The sequence below is a fragment of the Callithrix jacchus genome, chromosome 19, assembly GCF_049354715.1.
Source record: "Callithrix jacchus isolate 240 chromosome 19, calJac240_pri, whole genome shotgun sequence".
NCBI lineage: Eukaryota > Metazoa > Chordata > Mammalia > Primates > Cebidae > Callithrix > Callithrix jacchus.
This window is the reverse complement of record NC_133520.1, coordinates 11,286,989-11,310,504: the sequence shown is the minus strand read 5'-3', so window position 1 is coordinate 11,310,504 and position 23,516 is coordinate 11,286,989. Positions and strand designations below refer to the sequence as shown.

The following is a 23,516-nucleotide window of genomic DNA, read 5'->3' as shown; positions in this document are numbered from 1 at the left end:
TAAGTAGTTTTTCAACCCTTACGCTTCTCCTTTCCTTCCCCCCTCAAATAGGCCCCAGTGTCTATTGCTCCCATCTTTGTGTCTATGTGTACTCAATGTTTAGCTCCCACTTGTAAGGGAGAACATTGTGATATCTAATTTTCATTCTCTCTGAAAAGTTCTTATAATATTTCTTGTAAGGGGCAGGTCAACTGGCAATAAATTCCCTTCATTTTTCTTTATCTGAGAAGGTCTTTATTTCTCCTTTATATTTGAAGGAGAATTTCACAGGGTAGAGTCTTGGCTGGTGATATTTTTTTCTAATACTCTAATTATTTCCCCTATTCTCTTCCTCCTTGCATGGTTTCTGAAGAGAAATTGGATGTAAAATTCTTACTTTGCTCTTAGGGTAATGTGTTTTTTTCTTTGGCTCTTTTTAAGATTTTTTTTCTCTACCTTTGATTTTCTGAAATTGAATGTAATTTGCCTGCTGTGGTTCTGTTCTTTTAAAAATTTATTCTACTTGATTTTTGTTGAGCTTTCTGGGTCTGTGGCTTGGTGTCTAACATCAATTTGGGTAAATTCCCAGTCTTCCTTGCTTTAAATATTTCTTCTGTCCCTTTTTCTCACTCTTCCCTTATGTTATTTTTATTACACATACGTTATACCTTTTGTATTTGTCCACAGCTCTGCGATATTCTGTTCCATTTTCATCAGACTGTCTTCTCTGTGCTTTCCCATTTTGGAGGTTTCTACTAACATATTCTCAAGTTCAGAGATCCTTTTCTCAACCATGTCCAATTTACTAACAAACCCATCAAAGACATTCTTCATTTCTGCTACAGTGTTGTTTATATTTAATAGTTTTTCCATCTCTCTACTTACAGACATGGAAATATTGGCCATCTTCCTTGGATGCTGTGTACTTTATTCATTAAGCCCTTAGCATATTAATCTTAGTTATATTAAATCCTGGTCTGATCATTACAACATTCCAGCCACATCTGAGACTGCTTCTAATGCTTATTTTTGACTTTGTATTTTCTGCCTGTATTTCCACAGAGGCTACGTCTTCAAGTTTCACACACCAGTATGGCCTGTTTCAAACTTTCTTCTGAATTTATCTTTTAAAGGAGATGTGAAAATCAAGAGATTCTGATTTTATGCAGAATTAAGTCCAAATCTTCAGCCTTCTAGAATTGACCCCAATCTTTACAAGCTCATCTCTAACAATAGCCTCATGCTTAAACTGGCCACCTTCATGTTTCTTTAACAGAGGTGTATGGTTTCCCACATACATAACAGAGGTGTATGTCTTTATTTTTTTATAGTTCTGTTGGCCTTGAATGTCTTTCTTTTCTTTGTTGCAAAGCTCTACTTATCTTTAGAATGAATGCGCATACTTTTTATACAGAGCTTTCTAGAAGACCTATACTTTTACTACAGCCTTTAACACGTACCTCTTCAAAAGTTTTTAGATGACACTTACTACCAGCTAGTTATATAATAGTCAAATCACAAAACCATTCTCCTAATCCCACCCTCCCCACCACTGAGAACGGCTTGATGGGAGTAATAACTTTTATTCACTTCTGTTCCTATTTTGGGTCTAGCAAGGTGGACCCTTTCTCAGTATTTTATTTCAATTTCTTCATTTTAATCAACATTTCATTAGAATGTTTAATGTGTGATCATACAGATGAAGCTATCAAAATGATTTCTAAAGATATATATTTTGGTTAACCAGCTACATAATTTCATTTGCAATATTTATTTTCTATCATGTGAGAAAAAAATCAAACTGTATCTTTGGTGTATGAAATACATGAGGAAAAATGAATGTGTTTCAGAATGAAGATGGTATAGGACCATAGTTAGGAGAAGCTTCCAAAGGTGAATTTTTCAATAGATCTACCTGCCCTTGCACTGCACACCTCTGAGGAGTGCTAAAATTCTCCAAACACACTCAAGCTGAATGCAGTTACTAGTTTTGAAATACCCCTACTATGCACCCCTGAGAAATTCAGGAAGCATACAAACAAACTCATGATCTTGGCTGAAATGCTCCTTTTGATGGCGTTCTTTAGGGCTTGAGTTCTTGGAAGAACTCCAAATGACCCCTTCAAGTTACTTTTAAGTTACTTTTTCAACTTTCTGGGATCCACGTTTAAAGTGACCTCACTCTGTAATATGGCTCAAACATTTAAAAATTCTTTCTTGACTGAAGTAAAGCAAAGAAGACTAAAAGCATTTGTCATCAGTTATAATTTTTAAGAATACTCCTTTATACAGATAAGTTCTGACCAGATGTATCCTTTGTGAATCCCTAATGTTTCCATGCAATTGTTATTCCACCTGGAGTACTATTTGAGGGTTAACTATTGTCTGAAATGCACGTGGAAGCATAACTGCTGCAGCTGAGAAACGACCACGTTTCCTTTTAGTTCTTAGCAAGAGTAATTGAATGTAGAATATCTTACTAAATGCTGGACTGTGACAGTGTGTTAACTCTCTGACTATCTCCTAACAGCAGGGCAATTATTTGCTGAGTGGGATTTTTATAAATCCCCTGGCAGTAGTATGTCCTGATAATTATGATGAAGTGCATTGGTCAGTGTTGATTCAGCGGTCCCTACCCTAGCAAATATTTCATTCACAGTTCTCTGGCCCACTTTTACTTTTCTAGTTATTAGAGAGAGATCTTTACTACTCTTCTTTACTGGCTGAGTGTATTATTTTTTTAAAGCATATGTTATTAAAACTTAGAACCCAAACATATTTTAGATGGTTCTTTTTTAAGAACTGTTTCTTTCTCATGGTATTCATAAATTTTTACTCAGGAGACAAGAAAATAGTTTTAAATTTTATTCCTATTTGCTGTAAGCCCCCCGCCTTTTTTTTGCTGTGTAATTGTCACTTGTAAAACTAAAACTTGAATTCTTCCAGCTATCCTAATACTTAATCATTCTTCATACCTGGAATAAGCAGTTCCTTGGAAATCATGAGAAATTATTATTTCTGTTATATTAAAATATGAAATTGGAACATTAATAATCGTGATTTGGGAATTGTAGGTGCACACAATCCTGTGTTCTATTCTTCCTATTTCACAGAAATTTGTTTTAAAAGTACTTTTTGATAACAAAGAGAAGAGAAAAAGATTAGACTATAGCTTCCCCCAGGCAATTACAAAATAAAGGTCAGTGTATGAGCGGAAAATGGCCACAAAAATGTTTTTCATAGAATAAAATAGTAGATGTTCCAAATAAAACAAGTATATCCATTTATTTTCAAATCAATTGTACCTCTTTAACACCTTTCCATATAACACTTAAGTATAAGAATAAAAACTGAGAAGAAAAGAGCCAATTGATAGATTGTTAGAAATATGGAATGGTTCAAATATTAATGTAATGCTAAGGGTGACTGGGTAACAAATGGTACATTTGCTCGTTGCTCAACCTGACATAATTAATATTCTAGGTCATACTTAAGTTCCCATGATGGAGAGTCTGAAGGGGGGAATTCAAGAAAAATATATATCTATTATATAACTCATTGCCTCTTTTGACGAGTCAGAATCATAGCCTTTAAAAAAAATCAGTGCTTTCACACCTCATTTGCCATATTCACCACTGGGCCACCAGTCAGCAGCAGGGCCTGATGCAAGGAGGTCAGTAAGAAGCTATTAGCAGAGTCCTCTCCTGAGATTTCTTGGGTCTTATTGAGTTGAATGTTAGCATGACAGTACTGCAAATAACTCAGTTGTAGGCTTTTTCTTTTTTTTTTAAACAGTTAGCACAGATTTCCCCATAGTGTTGGTCACTCTAGAAAATTATTGCTGAAAATGAAGTCCCCAAAGCTAGCTTGGCAGTAGCCCTTCCAAGTTGTGAAAAATGTGAAAACTGAAAAATATGCCACAGTCCCTTAGGATTAACCCTGTCTTTGTGACTCATGGTAATATTTTTAAAAATCAACAACAAACCATTCTTCGTAAGTGGCTTACAAATGATGAAATATGGCAATTGAGACAATAGTATGTGAAGGTTGTTTCATTTACTTAAAGATATAATAAGTAAATGAATAGTGTATCAATATAAATCAATAGGGGATTTGCTTGCTGTAGGGATTGAGGGAGTGCTGGACTGTTTTTATTGACGTAAGTTAGCAAATGTATTAAATTAATTTCTAAAATACTGACACCTTGAAGACTTTAAATGATACATTTGAAATTCAATTAAAATATATTTCGATCTATATTTGATTTAAATTGCAAAGAGAATACACATGAGGAGGTCTCCATATAGGTTGCAAAATATAATTTAAGAAAGCTATCATGTCTACCGATCCATTTGCATTTCCCATCTAGCCTATGTATACACGTGCATGCAAATGTGCAAGGAGATCAAAGAGGATTTCTAATGGGGTCAAGTTAATGGCTGGTCGTAGTTATTCGGGTAGGGAGATATTTTCAACTGATAAATTATAATCTAGCTAAATGGTATGTATTTTACTATTTTAATCTGTAAGGTTGTAAAAATGTTAACAAAAAACTGACAGACTTCAGTTTATCAGATCATCACTGATCAGAATGTTATTCTCATATCATTTCTATAGAGTGTACATTCAGTTATACTTTATGTCATGGTAGTCTTTTAAAAATATAACATTTATTTTTTTCTCATTATAATGGACAAATTCTCATCTTAGAAAATCACCCTAGAAATTATCTTTATAATTGCCATTGACTTAAAAATTACTGCCCACAGAAGTCTATTGTCTGTGTATATACCTTGTCTACCTTTACCGTTGTATTGAGAAAATGTGAACGTGACTTAGAAATGGTTCGCATAGCTGCCTTTAGTGTTTCTCAGCACAGTGTTTTTCTTGTGTCAATTGTAATAGAGAATAAAGCTCCAAGAGGAGCCAGTACAAAAATATTTTTAAATGTGTAAATGCATTTACATTAACTTTTTTGTATCCAATAAAATTCAGTCTCCAATCATAGAATAAGAAAATTTGAGTTGGAGGTGCCTCAAGTAGGTCTTTGACAATGTGTTTAAAAGCAAATTGAAAGTGTTCTGTTAAGAAAGAGAAAAATGGTATAATCTGTATATTCTTTGAAAGCAGGCAATACGATTTTGAAGTAAGTCTCAAACTTTTTATTAAGCTATTTATGTTGCTTAGGAAAGCAAGAGTAAAATAGAGGTTTTCATGAGCCTTTATGAACTATGCATTGTTATTCTAGATGAGCATTTAACATTCATTTATTGAGTGCCTACTAAGTGTCAAGTACCCTGCTGGGCCCTGGGGTTGCAAAGATACCTGGAACAGATGCTCTGTGCTCCAACTGCTAGCTCATGGAAGACATACATGTAAATGTAATTTTGAAACAGTGTAATATGACAGGTGTTGTGGTGGTTATTTCCATAGTAAGGAAGCATTTGGGATAGGACATTGAATCTAGCTTGGGTAGATATTTGATAGAGGTTAACACTTATTGTTGAGTTAGGCTGGAAATATAAACTTTTCAGGTAGTTTTTCCAAGACAGCTGTCTTAGTTAATGCTTTGGAACTGCTGATTCCATGAAGTAACTATAGCAAACAGGCATATTTATAGATATGCTGACGGCATAAGAGAAATCACATTTTTAGTAAGAACAAATAAATTTAATGGATATATTCTTTATATAGTCCAGAGTGTCTACGAAGAAACCAAATAAGTCATACTGCCCTTTAAAATGTAACTTCTCCTTTTGAGTATGCATTTGTGTATGATATTTACATATTCACATCTGTATATATTTTGATATAAGGCTTCATGGAACCATATAGCAAAGATTGGTATCTAATACTATTAAAATACAATACCCTCAAAATTGCGTTCTATGAAGTTTGTATACTCAAACAACATTAAATTTTCAAAAATGGACATCTGCTAAATTTGACTTAACATTTGACACAAAAACATCTGTTGAACCTCTGTTGTATGTTAGGCACTTTTGACTATTTTGATACAGTATGTGACAAAGTCAGTGATAGAACAGCAAGGATAATAGGACACTACAGAAGCATAGCACCTAACCATGTGAACACAACTCATGAAATACAGGATTATTATTTTTATTAATACAAGATTGTATTTATACAGGATGATGATGATTATTATTATTTTAAGTGATATATAATGTAGTTTTATAGCCTATTTTATAGGCTATAGACATCATTATAGGTGATACCTATAGCATTATGATTGGGTGATACCAGTTTGACTGTTAAAGTATAAAAGTTAAGATAGCTGCCCTTGGGTTGTGTAATGAATAATAATTAAAATAATCAATCAAATATTTTAGTACATATTTTGTATCTGAAACTTGTTTAAGCATTGTATATTTGACTTTCTGTGAGTGAATATGTGACTTACTCATATAGTTAAATATACGTAGCATATAGTTAGAACACAGAATGAATGGCTTGGGGCTTACTGTAATTTTTTCTTAAGTATAATGATGTGAAAAGGCTGTGTGACAGATAGGAACTTTAGCTCACTAGTTTTTAAAATATTTAGTGCTCAATCCTGAAAGATACTGAAATTGTTAGTCTAGAGTAAAGACAAAGTATGAATATTTTGTAAAATCTCCTTAGGTAAATCTGAAGTCCAACTCTGGTTAAGAACTACAGTTGTAGTTTAAAATATTCTTTAAACATAAGAAAAAATTTCTTGGTACAACTGCATTTTTCTTTTATTTCATGTGAAAATTAAAGATAAAAATCAAAATTGATTTCTTCTTCTTTAGATTCCAGGAATATACAATTCACCATTCAGAAAAGAGCCTGATCCATGGGAGCTGCAATTACAGAAGGCAAAGCCTTTAACACACCAAAGACCTAAAGTTAAGCAGAAGGATCCCACCAGCCTTACTGATTGGCTTGCTTGTACAAGCACCCGTTCATTTCCTCGGTTTGAAATTCTACCACCTATTAATAGAAAGAAATGTCAGGTACTAATTTGCTGTATAAGGATTCTGTCATTAATTTTATTCTTGCTATTTTTATATTTTTTATATTATGATAAAACACATTACATAAAATTTTCTATCTTAATTTAACTCTGTTAAATATACACTTTAGTGGCATTAAGTACATTCATATTTTTATGTAATCATCTGTCACTAGAACTCTTTTCATCTTGCAATATTGAAACACTAGACCCACTAAACAGCTTTCCATTTTCGTTTTCCCCATCCCCTGACATGACTTGTTTCACTTAGCACAACGTTCTTAAAGTTCATCTTTGTTGAAGAATATGTGCAAATTTCCTTCTTTCTTAAGGCTGAATAATACTCTATTTTAAGTACACACCACATTTTATTTATCCTCCAATAGGCATTCTAATTGCTACCACACTTTAGCTGTTGTGAACAATGCTGCTGTGAACAAGGGTGTAAAAGATCTTTTTGAGATTGTGTCTTCATTTATTTTAAGGATATACTTGGCCGGGTGGTGATTCACGCTTGTAACCCCAGCATTTGGGGAGGCTGAAGCAGGTGGATCACGAGGTCAGGAGTTCAAGATCAGCCTGGCAAACATGGTGAAACCCATCTCTACTAAAGATACAAAAATTAGCCAGGCATAGTGGCACGCACCTGTAATCTCAGCAATTTGGGAGGCTGAGGCAGGCAGATCACGAGATCAGGAGTTCAAGACCAGCCTGAAAAACATAATGAAACCCCGTCTCTACTAAAGATACAAAAAATTAGCTGGGCGTGGCGGCAGGCACCTGTAATCCCAGCTACTTGGGAGGCTAAGGAGGAGAATTGCTTGAACCCAGGAGGCAGAGGTTGCAGTGAGCGCAGATTGCACCATTGCACTCCAGCCCGGGTGACAGAGCAAGACTCTATCTCAAAAAAAAAAAAAAAAAAAGAAAAATATACTCAGAAGTGGAATTGCCAAATTATATGGTAATTACATTTTTAATTTTTGAGAACTGTCATACTGTTTCCCATAGCATTTGTACACATTTTCCATTCCTATCAACAGGGTACAAGGGTCCCAATTTCTCCACATTCTCACCAGCAATTATTTTCTGTTTTTATATATATGTAATATTATATATATTTTTATATATTGTAGTATGTATTAATATATAAAATATATTATATTGTATATTTATATATATTTACATATATTTTGTATATGTATAAATATATATACAGTAGCCATCCTAATGGATGTAAAGTAGTATCTTGTTGCAGTTTTGATTTACATTTTTCTAATTATTAGTGACGTTGAGAATCTTATTACATTTAATAGGAAGTTAAAACATGGATTATTTTTTAGAATCTAAATTTTTATGTAAAAATATTGTTACAGCACTTGATATACGTGGTTCTACGTGATCTATAGGTTATATTTGATATACAGGTTATACTTGTTGGAACTTGTAGCTGGGAACATATGTATTATCAATTTGATTGAATTTTACCTCTCATTTGATGCTGTATGTCTTTACATACCATTTTAAACATAACTTGGGTTTGAGTAATTTTAAAAATGTGAATTTGAGGTTTAGAGACAGCTCGAAACAAAGCAAGACTCATGGTAGAGATGGGAAATCTTCACTGTAACTGGATTGTGGTAGAACAGGGTTGGCAAGTGACTTCCTGAGGCTGAAGGGTAGAGTGGGGTGGGGTGAGTGATGATTGTCACCATCCTAAAAGTCCCAGAGAGCAACAGGTCTATCATCCCCATCAATAATTAAGCTGCCACCATGTAGTATCAACCTCAAATAGGGTTAGATTTGGCTCACAGTTAAACTCCCAGAACTCCTGACCATTAGCTCCCTACATTGGCATGCCCTTGTGTATCTATATTGCTGTATAATAAATTACTCCAAAATCTAATGGGTTAAACCAAAATAAATTTGCTATTTCACAGTTTCTGTGGGTTTGCCATTCTAGGTACAGCCTTTGGTGGGTGCATCGGACTAGAGTTCTCTCAGGATGTTGTAGTCAAGATGTCAACCAGGCCAGGCAAAGTGGCTCATGCTTGTAATCCCAGCACTTTGGGAGGGTGAGGTGGGAGGATCACTTCAGCCCAGGAGTTCGAGACCAGCCTGGGCAACATAGTGAGACCCTGCCTCTATTAAAAACAAAAGCAAAAAACAAAAAGATGTCAGCTAGGGCCATGATCTCATCTGAAGGCTAAGACAGAGGGTGGGAATAGGAGGGCAGTGAGACCCTCTTGGTTGGTTCCCTCACTCACATGGTTGGGTGTTGTCATGTCTCAGCCCCTCCTAACATTGGCATCTTCACAGAGCTGCCTCACAACATGGCAGCTCACTTCCCTCTGAGTGAGTGATCCTAGGGATGGTGAGAGACAACTTTCAAAACAGAAGCCATAGGCTTATAAAGCTAATGGTGGAAGTGATATCCCATCACTTCTGCCATGTTCTATCTGTTAGAAATGAATATGTCTATTTTATACTCAAGGGCAAAAGACTACATAAGGCATGAATACCAGGAGGCAGGGGCCCTTGGGGGTCATCTTAGAGACTGCCTTTTATACCCCCAACCATTGAATCATCCTGGCAATAAGATAGTCCTACATTCTGTGTCATTGAAAATTTCCCACTCTACTGTAATGATTTGTGATATATGTTGTGTTTCCATTATCTATAATTGAATTACATCCTTAATTCCCTTTATTTGTTTTTTTTTTTTTTTTTTTTTTTTTTTTGCTCTCTCAAAGCTGCTAACTGATAATACTATTAACAGGTGGTTATACTATCTTAGAGAAGGAGGTATAAAATATAATTGAAAATCTATAGTCAGTTTCTCCCTTGGACTGCTTTCTCTTTTTCTTCATCTCTAATTCAGTTTCTATCATATTCTATTTATATCAGTATTCTTTTTTTGAGATGGAGTCTCGCTCTGTCGCCCATGTTAGAGTGCAGTGGTGGGATCTCAGCTCACTGCAACTTCTGCCTCCCTGGTTCAAGCTATTCTCCTGCCTCAGCCTCCAAAGTAGCTGGGATTACAGGTGACTGCCACCATGCCCTGCTAAGTTTTGTATTTTTAGGAAAGACAGGGTTTCACCATGTTGGCCAAGCTGGTCTCAAACTCCTGACCTTAAGTGATCCACCTGTCTCGGCCTCCCAAAGTGCTGAGAATACAGGAATGAGCCATCACTCCAGGCCCATGTATTAGTGTTCTTAATTACCTAGTAAACGAATCCATTTATGGGATTCTGACAATTCTTTCCTTTTCTAAAATGGATTGACAAACATGGTGGAGTGAGCAAGGGGACAAAAGAGAGATAGTAGGAAAATTTTCCGTTTTCTGGGGGATATGTCTTCAGAGTATGGTTTCATTATTCCCTTTTAAATAAGAGTTATATCAATATTCTAGTAAAAGCATTTAAAATAGTTTTAATGCAAATATAAAATTTTATATTATGAATAACTGAATTTTTGTTATTTTGAATTATGTACGTTACTATTTTTCTGTTAGTGCAAGCAATCATCACATTGCATATAAAACATATAACTGCATCAAGTAGTTAAATGTATTAATTATTCTATCAAGAAAATAGTAACTCTAGCATTTCCATTTGTTCTATATTAAGTGTTCAGTGTGTTAAATGTAATAACCATTCAAAAGCAGTTAAGGTAGATATAACATTGCATATTTAAATTTTTAATAATCCACATTGCCTACTATATTCATTTGTATAACTGCTGGTACTACATGGAATTCATAGAGTAATTTTTCATACAATATTTTAGGAAATGTGAAAATTACATGACATGAATAAAATAAGGGCATGTAAATATTTCTAAGCTGGAAACACCACGATGTTCATGTGAACCAAACCACCACACTATACAATATTCACAACATTAACCATTAAACATGTAATATTATTGTATAGGTGTTTTATAATGTTATTACATTTGTTTTGTTGCCCTGCTTTTAATATACTTTTATGATGTGGCTTCTTCTACACTTGTTAGCATTCATTCTTCATCTCTGTTTCTGAATACAACGTCCGTACAACTGTTTTCATTTCTTACCGTGGCTTTCTTCCTCCATAACATTCTATTTACACATATTCATATATACCTAAGTGTATTTAGTGTCTATGGAATACATAGGTGAAAGGTATATATAGATATATAGAAATAATATATGGATGATGTATAGATATATGAAATATATATATGTATAAATGGTATATCAGCCCATATGAAAGTTATATATATATATGTATGGTATAAGTATAAAAATAGAAAAATACACACATTTGTAAAACAACGTGTGTGTGTGTAGAGACAGAAATATATATATTTATACATGAAATATATAAATATATTTTTTATTTTTTATATATTCATAAATATATATATTTATATATGAAATTTATAAATATATGGAGGAATTAAAAATATGTATTTATATATGTATATATGTATACTTAATATATGCTCCGGAATTATATTTATCTAGCGTGCTACAAAATAATGATCCCTACTAATATTTTTCTTCCTTCCTTTTTTATTCTCTTCTCTTTTCTCTATTATTTTCTCCTTCGTTGTTTTTCCTTTCCTCTTTCCTCTGTCTCCTTTCTTTCCTATTTTAAGTTCCTCCTCCTCTTCCTGTGGCCGGGTCATCCCCACGGCCCTGCTCTTCATTCTCTTATCTTTCCTTCCTTCTCTTATCTTTCCTTCCTTCTCCATCTTCCTTCTGTCATCTTTTCTCACACCATCTACTCTCTTTTTTGCTTTGCCTCTTTCCTTCCTATTCTTCTCCATTCTCCTTTTTTATTTTCTCTTCCCCTTCTTCTTTCTTTCCTTACTTCTTTTTCTCTTTCCCAAAATGGGATTGTTTTATGTTTTTTTTTTCTGAGCCATATTCCTGTATGTTACCCAATAATAGAAAAGTATATAACTCATTGGTGACATTTGAGATTATGCCCAAATGATATTTGTACTCTAGCCAGAGTAGCTCTACTTGTCAGGTGAATTTTTAAAATATCTGTGATGATTTTATGGTTTTAATAATTAAGCTTAGAAATACAAGATGACTATAAATAACATGAATTATGAAAAATACAGTAAGACATAAATTTATCTGACTCTCATAACCAGGGCTTAGGTAGAAGCAGGGTAAACTAAACATTGAAACACCATAGATAAGAGTCCAGAAATACCTGTAGGGTGAGGTTGAGTCTTGGATAATCTAGGCATTAGGGATTAATTGGAAATAAGTACAATCAGCAGATTTAAAGCTTGATAGGTGAAAGGGACACATAGACATATAAATACAGATATATATTTACAAAATCTGGGTTCCCATGTCACTCTAGGTATTATTGGGATAGGCAATTGCCTGATATCAAAAAAAGGCAGGTTTTCAAAAGAAATATAAATTAACAAAAATTTGACGTCAGAGAAACTTAACAGCTGGTGTCAAATTCACTAACCAAGGAGCTGGAGGACAACTGAGCTCAAAGGCAAGATGCTAATTGTCTGAGGTACAAATATATGGACCAGCCACTGAAAAGACACAGGAATATGGACATGACTGCGGAAAGCTCAGGGATTATGAATGTGGTAGTGAACCCAAAAGAAAAACTGAGTTAACTTTCATTCTAATCTTAAGCAGGATTCCTTCTGTTTCACTTTCTAGTCTCCTTAGAACTAATAAGCTCCAGAACGAGTAGCAGAGTAAGCCTACAAGTAAACATGTGTTATGTCTGCATACCAACAAAGGTTAGAAGGCATAGCTTGGCCACCGAGAAGACCATTGCTCCATGTGAATGCTGGCCTCTTCAAAGTCATAGCCTTTGGCCATTGTGTATTTCGTTGATGCTGCTATTGCTCAAAACCTTTTAAAAACTCTTGTTGAAGCTAATAATTATAATGGTAATAATAACAACGACAATACAGTGGGTACCATTTTGAGTGTTTACTGTGTTCTGAGTACATGGTAAGGGTGTTAATTATGTTACACATCTTAAGAGAAATCCTGAGATGTAGTTATTATTCCATTTTACATATGATGAACACCAGCATAGAGAACTAGTTTTCCCCTTGTCATACAACAAAATGTTAATTTTTAAAATTAGAGAATCTGTCAAAGTAAAAGGATCCAAATAAGTTAAAAAAAAGAAAGGCGTCTTATTTGATTTCTTAATAGTGGACTTGGAATCATGTTACTGTATCTTTAAAAAGTAAAGTTCCAATAAAAATCCATTAACTACTTTCAAATACAGCAATCCTCCTGTCCAGCTGTGAAAAGTACTAGATGATACTTATTTGCCATTTGTGTTATTTACGGTCCATGACTTTTATGGTAACTGGTTCCTATTATTGGTTTCTATTAATGTAAAACATAAGTGAACATAAATGAGGCGTGAATCATTTCTTTTTATTAGCCCCACAGTCTTCACTCAGTGCTTGCAGTAACTCCAGCTGTGTCTTGTTAGTGATAACCTATTTAAAGAAGATATTTTTAAGAATAAAGAATTTGATTAGAAATCTTTGTCCATTTTATATTACTTCTATCCTGCACAATAGTGATGAAAAAAAATACAATATGAAGTTAATGGCACTGCAAACTCTTGAGCTGTCTCTGATCTGCATTGTGCCTAATATGATACTAATTAGTCAACCAGTGGATTTGAGTAACTAGTATATATAACAAGGAACTTGAAAGCAGGATATATTGTAAGTTACTTTTCACAGTGCAGCTATGGACTTTCCTCTGCAAGCATTTGTGTCATTGAAAGGTTGCTATTGGTATCAGAATAATTGAACAATGGAGTTTAGAATTTTAAATAAACAACATTTAAAATAAATAAAAGTTATGATTCTTCTATGTTTAGGAGGCTGCCTAATAAATGTAAGATTTGACATTCACCAAAAGTTTTTAACTTAATAAAAAAAAACTCTCCTATTTCTATTTATAGAAAGGCTTTTTGAAAGCTCTGCTTAGAATTTTTTCCTAATATTTTTATTTACTCAAAAACGGATAGCATTCTTTTTAATTATACCAAGCAAAATGTGCTTTGTAAAATAGAAAGCAAAGCAACCTATAACAAGTTTACCAGTTATAGCACAAAGATCTTTTGTGTAAGTGGGGAAACTTCCATTTAATTCAAAAATTTTTAAATGTAATTACTTTTATTTGAGAGAACATTGCTTGAAAATAAGTGGTATTATGTCATATATATTCTAACTCAGAGAACAAATGGTGTTCTAAAAGTAACTTAGTAAACCTGCTACACTTTGTAGATGTTCACTAGCCTTGGTCATCAATAATACATTTGAAGAAAACTTCCATAATAAAATATATTCCTCATCGTGTCTTGTTAGGGGCCCTTCCGAGGTATCACTGAAGTATTAGAACAACGCTACAAGCCTTTGGAGCCAACGTTGCGGGTGGCAGAACCAATCGATGAATTAAAGTTGGCCAGAGAGGAGCAACGTTGCGGGTGGCAGAACCAATCGATGAATTAAAGTTGGCCAGAGAGGAGCTCAGAAGAAAGGAATGGCTGCAAAATGTAAATGACAAGATGTGAGTTATTAGCTGAACAAAAATAGATGTGCCATATTTACTGCCTTACATTTTCTAATATTTTCCATTTCCTAATATTGTAAAAAAATCCTTTATTTGTGAGAAAAAAGCCACCCTTGACCTGTTTTGAAGCGATAATTTTTCAACATGCAAATGATTTAAATGAGGTCAGTATTGATGGCAAAAATTTATTTGATAACCCAAAGGAAAAAAAAATTGATATTTTGAGGATAAATAACTATGTATAATCTGTGAAGATATTTTCTTAATTATCAATATTGAAAGCATACATGTTTATGATACTCCTAAAATAAGACCCATAAGATCTAATAAAAGAGAAACATTTTTCTTAATGTGGACTAAGTATCATTTTGATACATTGACATAACATTGTTGTTTTAATAAATCAGGTGTATTGAAAGAGGTTAGTTTCTGTATAACTGAGGAAGATGACTGATAAAGATGAAGAATGATTTAATAGCCCGTAATTTTAAATTATTTTATTAGCATCCATTGATTTGGATCTCAATTCATACATCTTTCTCTCAGGCACTTTCTCTCTCTTAAGACGTTTTGTCATCAGTGAAGTCATGTGTAATTTGTAACAGACCATCCTAAATCTATGGCCTTCTTTTTATTATGTCATTATTCTATAATGCCTCATAATTATCTTTGTAATATTTCTTATATTTTAATGCTGTTTACATGCTGAGGCATTATGACATTAATATAATAGTAATTATAATAATCTTGGTATAATATAAATTATTATGTAATACAAAATATAACATTTAAAATGATAATTATTTATTGTATTTACATAATGTATGTGCTAATGTTACAATACTAATTTATATAATAATTGTAATAAATTTTAAAACTGTGTTTTGATACACAGAGAAATTAGAATTACCTCTTATCCCTTGTAGTGGATTTCAGATTATTTTTACAGTTAGAAGATATATATATGTACAGATAAAATATGCTTTATTTTAATTATACATTTCTGAAGAGACTTGAAAAGTAAAAATTTTTACACAAACATATCAAAGACAAAATTGGCAGGCATCTTAGGTAATTTTTATAAAATTTTTCACTTTATAGCAATTATTTGAAGTGAAATAATTAGCTGTGGAGTGTTCGGCAGATTCTTTCAATAACTGATTGGGTTAACCCAATATATGATGAGTAAGAAAATAAGGAACTGTATTTTCCAATTAGTTTTGAGGAGGTAGATTCATTTTACCACACATATTGTAGAAGATTAAAGCTTCTCAGACCTTGTCAAGCAAAATATAAAATTTAGTGATCATTATCTAAAGAATTATATTACTTAGAATTATTTTTCTATTTCCAATGATGCAAAAGTTTACAAAATAGCAAGACTAATTGCTCAAACAAATAATTGCAATAATTATTGGTTATCTGATTGGTTTTCTACAGATATTTTTGTATATTAAACATACTGAGATATCATTTCTTACTGTTTGCTTTGGTAAGCCTAGAAAGATCAGCTATCAATGTTATCCTCAAAGAAAGTTGAAGTTGCTCAATTTGTATTTTCCACGGAATACTTGTATGTATCTTCAACTTCCACAGTGTTGCTGATGACCCTTTGCCCTGAAGCTTTTAGAGATTGCAAACTCTTTCTAAGATTATCAACCAATCAGAAACAAACCAAGTTGGAAATGCTAAAAACATTTCTTGCAGGTCAAAGCTATTATATGTTTTGCAACTAAGCTAAGTATTGGTCTTTAGCCTAAGAATAATTCCATTATTAGAGTTGAAACACTAATTTTTTTTCATAGATTCTTCTGAAACCATTTTGGTTTTTGTATACTGGATAATGCATTATTGTATCTTGCGTGGCAAAAGAAATACTAGAAATGCAGGTTTTATATTTTTGCCGATAAGAATTCCATGACATATACTCCTGTTGCAAAGATGCATGGTTTGTTAATGCAGAGGGTCCTTTACCACAAAACCAACTTTACCTATAAGGAATTAAAAGTAGTATATCAGGAACCTGCTATATAGACCTAGGAAGGTAGAGCTTTTATTTCTAATTTTAAGGACTCAAAGCGTAGCATTTTATCTGAGAATTTAATAAGTTAGCTCTTTTGTTTTCATATCATTCTGAAAACTGCAGTGTATTCTAGTAGAAGTAGTGTGAACTTTGGAACTAGATCTATATGAACTCAAATCTTAGCTCCATTAAACAGCAGTATAATCTTAGGTTAGTAATTTAGCCTACCTGAAACTATTTTCCTGTCTGTAAGATGAAGCAGAAATGTTACCTTAAAAGGTTGTAAGGAGGATTGAAAGAGAAAATGAATATAAAGTGTCAGGAACATAGTAGGGTCTTAATAAAAGAGAATTATTAACATGCTTTCTATAACCACAAATGTGATTCTGCATGTAAGACATCAAAGAAGTTGTAAGAAATCAGATTCCAAAGATAGGCTGGATTTTATCCCTGAATCTGGAGAGCCGGAAGTTGAGGAGGACAATGAGCAGAGCTACACCACAGCATCCTAACCTCATTAAACACGTCTCTTTATGTGTCTAAAAGACAAATTTTCTAAGTGTATTAGTTTGCTAGGGCTTCCATAGCAAAGTGCCAGAAACAGATGGCTTAAAAAACAGAAATGTACTGTATCACAATTCTGGAGGCTAGAAATCCAGGAAGGAGGTGTCAGCAGGGCTGCTGGTTCCTTCTCTGTGAGTAAGAATCGTTCATGCCTCTACCTTAACTTCTGGTGCTTTGCTATCAGTCTTTATGTTCCTCATTTCTAGAAGCATTCCTCTGATCTCTGCCTTCGTCACATGGTGTTCTCCCTGTATCTGTGTCTGTGTCCAAATTTGTCTTTGCTATAAGGACACCATACATATTAGAGTAGGGACTTACCCTTCTCCATTGTGACCTCATATGCATGTGTTACCTCTGCCTGTGTTACCAGACCCTGTATTGGTCTGTTCTCATACTGCTATTAAGAACTACCTGAGACTGGGTAATTTATGAAGAAAAGCAGTTTAATTGACTCACAGTTCCAAACACTGTACAGGAAGCATGGCTGGGAGGCCTCAGGAAACTTACAATCATGGCAGAAGGGTGAAGAGGAAGCAAGCACATCTTCACATGGTGGCAAAAGATAGAGAGCAAAGGGGGAAGTACCACACATTTAAACAACCAGATCTTATGATAACTCACTCACCATCTTAAGAACAGCAAGGCAGAAATCCACCCTGATGATCCGATCGCTTCCCAGCAGGTCCCTCCACCAACAATGAGAATCATAACTCAACATGAGATTTGGGTGCAAACACAAAGTCAAACTATGTCAGACCCTTTTTCAAAATAAGGTAACATGTTGAGGTACTGGGTGTTAGGAATTCAACATATACATATTTTGAGAAAACACAATTCATAACATTGAGTTCCTAGTTAACTGTTAGGAATGACAAAATGCTTCTTAATAATCACAGGCTGGTAGGTTATAGCTGTTAGTCAGACATGTTCTTTAAAATAAATGTAAGAAATTGGACAATAATAATACATACATAGGAGATAGATTACAGAAGTTTTTTTGGAAGTAATTTTAAAGTTTTATTTGTTCTTGTTTTTAAGGGAACTCCTTCAATTTTCTCATGCCATCTCAGAGAAAACTATTTCCTCACTTATATGCCTATCCTTATGAAGCCAGGAATCTAAACAAGCAATTAATAAATAATTATAAAGCCACCCATATTAGGGAAGGTCTCATCCCATCTAAATATTGTGAGAAATAAAATGATTATTTATTGACTCAACAGATGTTTACATGTCAGGAATAGTTCCAAGCTCTAGAGACATAGCAGTGAATAGATTAGACAAAGCCTCTACTCTTGTGAAACTTACATAGCTTGAAACCAAACCAGAAAACCTAATAAAATTTTTAGCGAGATTTACCAAGTACTTGATAAATGGTCACGTGTGTGTAACAGACAATGTGTATGTTTTTAAAATGTCAAGTTTTCTCTGGCGTCTGATGGTCTAGAAAAGCATTCTTGACAAAAAACTGAGTTGAATCCTGCAAAAGACAGTTGAGATTTTGATAGAGAAAAGAACAGAAAGTAGCCAAAAGTAGGTTGATGATATGAAAAGAGAAACCATGGTAGGAAAAGTTGATAAAACAAAGACAAGACACATTTGATAGGCTAATGTTTATATAAGAGGGCGAGAGAAAGAAAAATTGCAAAAGAGTTCAAGACCAAGGAGTTGGTGGTTTATCCTCTAGGTAGTGGAAAATTATTTATGGTTTTTGAGAGAAAGTGGATGGTATAAAAGTAATATAAATTTGATTGGGAGGCAAATGTATTTGAGAAGAATATGCTAGATGCAATAAAACCCATCAGGAAAAATATTGCAGTAATTTTGTTAATAGGTAACTGGTTAGAACTAAAATGATAGATGGATTTGATCTTCTCTTTCTTCTTCCTCCTCTGTATAATCTTTGAATGGTTGCTTCTCTTTGACAGACTTTACCACCTCTATGCCCACGATTTCCATTCTAAATCTCTACGCTCTTGATCCAGCATTTCAGATTCACATTTTCAGTTGCCGTCTTTGTTTGTGTGTCCACCCGATGTGCTAAATGCAACATATAACACACTTTCTGCTTCTTTTGCTGAGTGTGAGCTGCAACACCAGCTATCTGCACAAGCTAGAGATTTGTGAGTTACCTTCTCCCTCAGCATCATCCACATCCTATCAAGTCCTCAAGTCCTTAAGTGTTTCTCAATTTCAGCCTCTCTTCCCCTTTATACTATTACTATCTTAATTTAGGCCCCTTAGAATTCCTTAACTTTAATTGCTGTAAAATGCCTTCAACCTAGTCTACCTAGTCTTACTCCTACTCAGTGTATTTTACCACACCAGCACTAAAGAGATTCAATTATGCTATTACCTAAAATGCCTTTCTATGGCTTTTTATTGCCTCTAGGATAAAGTTTAATTTCTTATTGCAAAACACAGTTTCTTCAGGATCTGATCCAAGCTGATTTCTTTAGCTAATCTTTGTCATATTTCATAAAGAACTCTGCTCCAGAGATACTGAGCTGTTTTCATTCTTCTTTATGTCCCTGGCTCTCTCTAGTTTCTGTTAGAAATTTTCTACTACCTTCGATTTGGCAATCTCCTCAAATCCATTTAAAAATCTAAGGAAGAATTTTTGGTTACATATGCAATTATATGTATATTTATTATTTCTTTATTAACATATGACAGAATCTTATATATACTTCTTATTTATATGATATGGTGATCAAAAAATTTGGGGTTTAAAATTTCAGAGGGGACCATTTCAAGGAACATTTCCAAATATGAAATGAAACCATGAAAGTTGCTTAGATAAAATGGAGAAAAAAGTGATTATTAATAACAGGTAGAGGAAAAGGGAGGCCATAATGGTACCACAGCTACAAAAGTCAATGTTTAATTTACCCAATAAGACAGCAGAAATGGAATGGAGTGGACAATTATAAATCATATGATATAGGCTATAATATAGGCTTCACTAAGGTCTTATGAGAGGTGTAAAGGTCGTGTACTTTAATATCTTCTGTTAATCATAAACATTCTGGCTTAATACAGGAGGCTAGAATTATATGCAAAGTACACTGGACTTCGGATATTACAATAGAAATGAGAACCAACTAGTTTCAATTAGTTTTCTGTTAGGCATAATAATCCCTATTGCCCTGCCAAAGAATCCACGTCATAATTTCAGGAACCTGTGAATGTTACCTTATATAATAAAAAGGTCTTTGCAGGTTTGATTAAATTAGGGACTTTAAGATGGGGAGATTATCCTGGATTATCATAACAGGGCCAGTTTTGTAATGGAAAAGTCCTTAAAAGTGGAAGAGGGAGGCAGAAAGAGATTTGACTCCATGAAAGGAGGTCAGAGAGATGCAATGTGAGGAGGGTTCAGTTTGCTTTGCCAGCTTTGAAGATGGGGCATGAGGGCCACATCAAGGAATGTAGGCCCTTCTCTAGAAGGTATAAAAGGCAAGGAAATGGATTCTCTTCTAGATCCCCTAGAAGGAATGCCGTCCTGCCAACACCTTGATTTTAGCCCAGTAAAACCTATTTTGGACTCCTGACCTCAGAATGATAAGTTAATAATATTGTTTAAGCTACAAATTTTGTGGTGATTTGTTATAACAGCAAAAGAAAATAAATGCAAGTGTTCTTCTAAAAGGTTTTCAAATCAAGAGGCCGGTGGCTCAAGCCTGTAATCCCAGTACTTTGGGAGGCTGAGGCAGGTGGATCACGAGGTAAAGAGGTCGAGACCATCCTGGTTGACATGGTGAATCACCGTCTCTACTAAAAATACAAAACATTAGCTGGGCATGGTGGCGCATACCTGTAATCCCAGCTACTCAGGAGGCTGAGGCAGGAGAATTGCCTGAACCCAGGAGGCGGAGGTTGCGGTGAGCCGAGATGGCGCCATTGCACTCCAGCCTGGGTAACAAGAGCAAAACTCCGTCTCAAAAAAAAAAAAAAATAAAATAAAATCAAGAAGCTACCTTGCTAGGTGAGACTTTGGTGTTTAGATTAATTATAATCTAAGCTAAACTTAAATTATGAGCTAAATTTGAGGAAACTCCTTAAATCCCTAAGGATTCAAGGGTCTTCTACAGGTTTAAGGTATAGACATTGAGGATTTAAAAAAATATACCAGTTACTGGATTTTTTCTATGAAGAGGAGTTCGTGATTAAAGCATATTGTATGTAGCTATATTTTAAACTTATATAGGCTTTCATTTAAGAAACTGTGAATAGACAGCTCAATAGCTGTCTCTACATCTTTTAAAAAAATAAAAAGTATTAATTTACTGATAGGTATTCAGAGCGGGTGAAATGAGAGACATCCATAAACATTTAGTAGCACAGCAGAACTAATAACTCTATTTCTTTTTTTTTTTTTTTTTTTTGAGACGGAGTTTCGCTCTTGTTACCCAGGCTGGAGTGCAATGGCGCAATCTCGGCTCACTGCAACCTCCGCCTCCTGGGTTCAGGCAATTCTCCTGCCTCAGCCTCCTGAGTAGCTGGGATTACAGGCACGCACCACCATGCCCAGCTAATTTTTTGTAATTTTTAGTAGAGACGGGGTATAACTCTATTTCTTGAGCTCCTCAACTTGCTGGAACTAATAGCTATGAATCCAAAGTGCCTTCATTTCTCTCAAATTTGCAACCTAGCTTAGACAGGGGCCTTGGTAAATATTGGATCTGGTAATATTGTAAAACCAAAATGGGGTCCATTCACCCACCACAGTAGAACTCATATAACCACACAGAGGTTTTTGCAGTGACAAAGGAAGGTGTTTATTGCAGGGCACCAAGCAAGAAGATTCCAGGAAGGTCATACTTAAGACCCCACCTCCCCTATGGCCTGCAGATAAGAACTTTTAAAGACAGGAGTAAATTTCAGGAAAGCAGAAGCTACAGGCAAAATCATAAATCAGTATATGGAGGTCAAACGTTGGTTTTGGCCTAAAAGAGTGGGATATCTTGAAGCAGGAACTTACAGGTAGGTAGATTTAAAGATCTTTTGATTGACAATTGGTTAAGGAAGGGAAGCTCTGTTTAAAAATTTGGAGTCATGGCTGGGTGCAGTGGCTGATGCCTCTAACCCCAGCACTTTGGAAGGCTGAGCTGGGCGGATCACTTGAGAACCAGGAGTTTGAGACCAGCCTGGCTAACCTGCTGAAAGCCATCCCTGCTAAAAATACCAAAAATTTAGCCAGGTGTGGTGGTGGGCACTCGAAGTCCCAGCTACTCCAGAGGCTGAGGCACAAGAATCACTTGAACCTGAGAGGCAGAAGTGGCAGTGAGCCAAGATCACACCACTGCACTCCAGCCTGGGTGACAGTTCTGCTGTGCTACTAAATGTTTATGGGATGTCTCTCATTTGACCTACTCTTGAATAACTATCAGTAAATTAATACTTCTTATTTTTTTTAAAGATGTAGAGACAGCTGCTATTGAGCTGTCTATTCACAGTTCCTTAATTGAAAGCCTATGTAAGTTTAAAATATAGCTACAATATGCTTTAATCATGAACCCCTCTTTATAAGAAAACTCCAGTCACTAGTATATTTTTTAAATCCTGAATGTCTATACCTTAAACCTGTATAAGATTCTTGAATCTTTAGGGATTTAAGGAGTTCCCTAAAATTTAGCTCAGGATTATAATTAATCTAACACCAAAGTCTAACCTTGCAAGGTAGTTTCTTGTCTTCCTGTCTCAACATTAAAAAATAAATAAAATTTGGGGTCAATAGAAAAATGTTAAGCAGTTAGAGAGAATGACTTCCCCCAAACCCCTTATGAAGGAACTCACAATAAAGGGTGATAAAGTTTAGTCTTCACTTTTCCCTTATCTGGGGTCTAGGTGCCAGCAGATCCATTCCGTGAGTCTGAGCCCATGAAAGACAACTCAGGGACCTATGGTAAGATGTTACCTTTAGTTTCTATAGAAAAAACAAATAGGTGTGAACCAAGTTACTTATTTATTTCTGGGGCTAACTAGGTGCTTGGGCTTCTCTTGAAAGGGACTGAGGATTTTCCTTTATTTCTGTGCTTGGTGTCCATAGTCCCCCCAAAACAAGGAACCATGCTCCATTGCAGTAAATATCAGTAAACAGTGAGTAACTTACTCACTTCTAAAACTTTAAGTATTTTTTCTAATTAAGTGTAAGTATCATTTTGTGGTCATTACTATAAGAAAAACGCAGGAAAGGTTAAGAAACAAGATCCAAATAACAGTTTTTAGAAAGGACATTTTAAAATGTGCTATATATAGATGAGCATCAGTTCTACTTATCTTTAAAGAAAAGTAAAAAGAACATTTTATGTATCTCAAAACTTTTCCGACTTGTGTGGTTTCTTCAGACACTTTAGACCTTTACA

At 34.5% G+C, this 23,516-nt stretch overlaps 1 protein-coding gene across 11 annotated transcripts in view; it reads left to right on the top strand.

Annotated features, from left to right (window-relative positions):
* LOC144580351 (spermatogenesis-associated protein 17-like) overlaps nucleotides 1–23,516 on the top strand; it is a 150,917-nt gene that overhangs the window by 44,774 nt on the left and 82,627 nt on the right. For 3 of the 11 annotated variants that reach the window (XM_078356555.1, XM_078356551.1, XM_078356561.1), the window contains exons 3-6: nucleotides 6,777–6,980; nucleotides 14,357–14,558; nucleotides 21,939–22,134; nucleotides 22,999–23,056. In XM_078356555.1, coding sequence (XP_078212681.1) covers nucleotides 6,777–6,980; nucleotides 14,357–14,500 — 348 coding nt within the window. In that variant the 3' untranslated portion in view covers nucleotides 14,501–14,558; nucleotides 21,939–22,134; nucleotides 22,999–23,056. Of the gene's footprint in view, nucleotides 1–6,776; nucleotides 6,981–14,356; nucleotides 14,559–16,063; nucleotides 16,135–21,938; nucleotides 22,135–22,998; nucleotides 23,057–23,516 lie in introns of all 11 variants that reach the window. The other 8 variants (XM_078356559.1, XM_078356556.1, XM_078356560.1 and 5 more) reach the window with 4 other exon arrangements.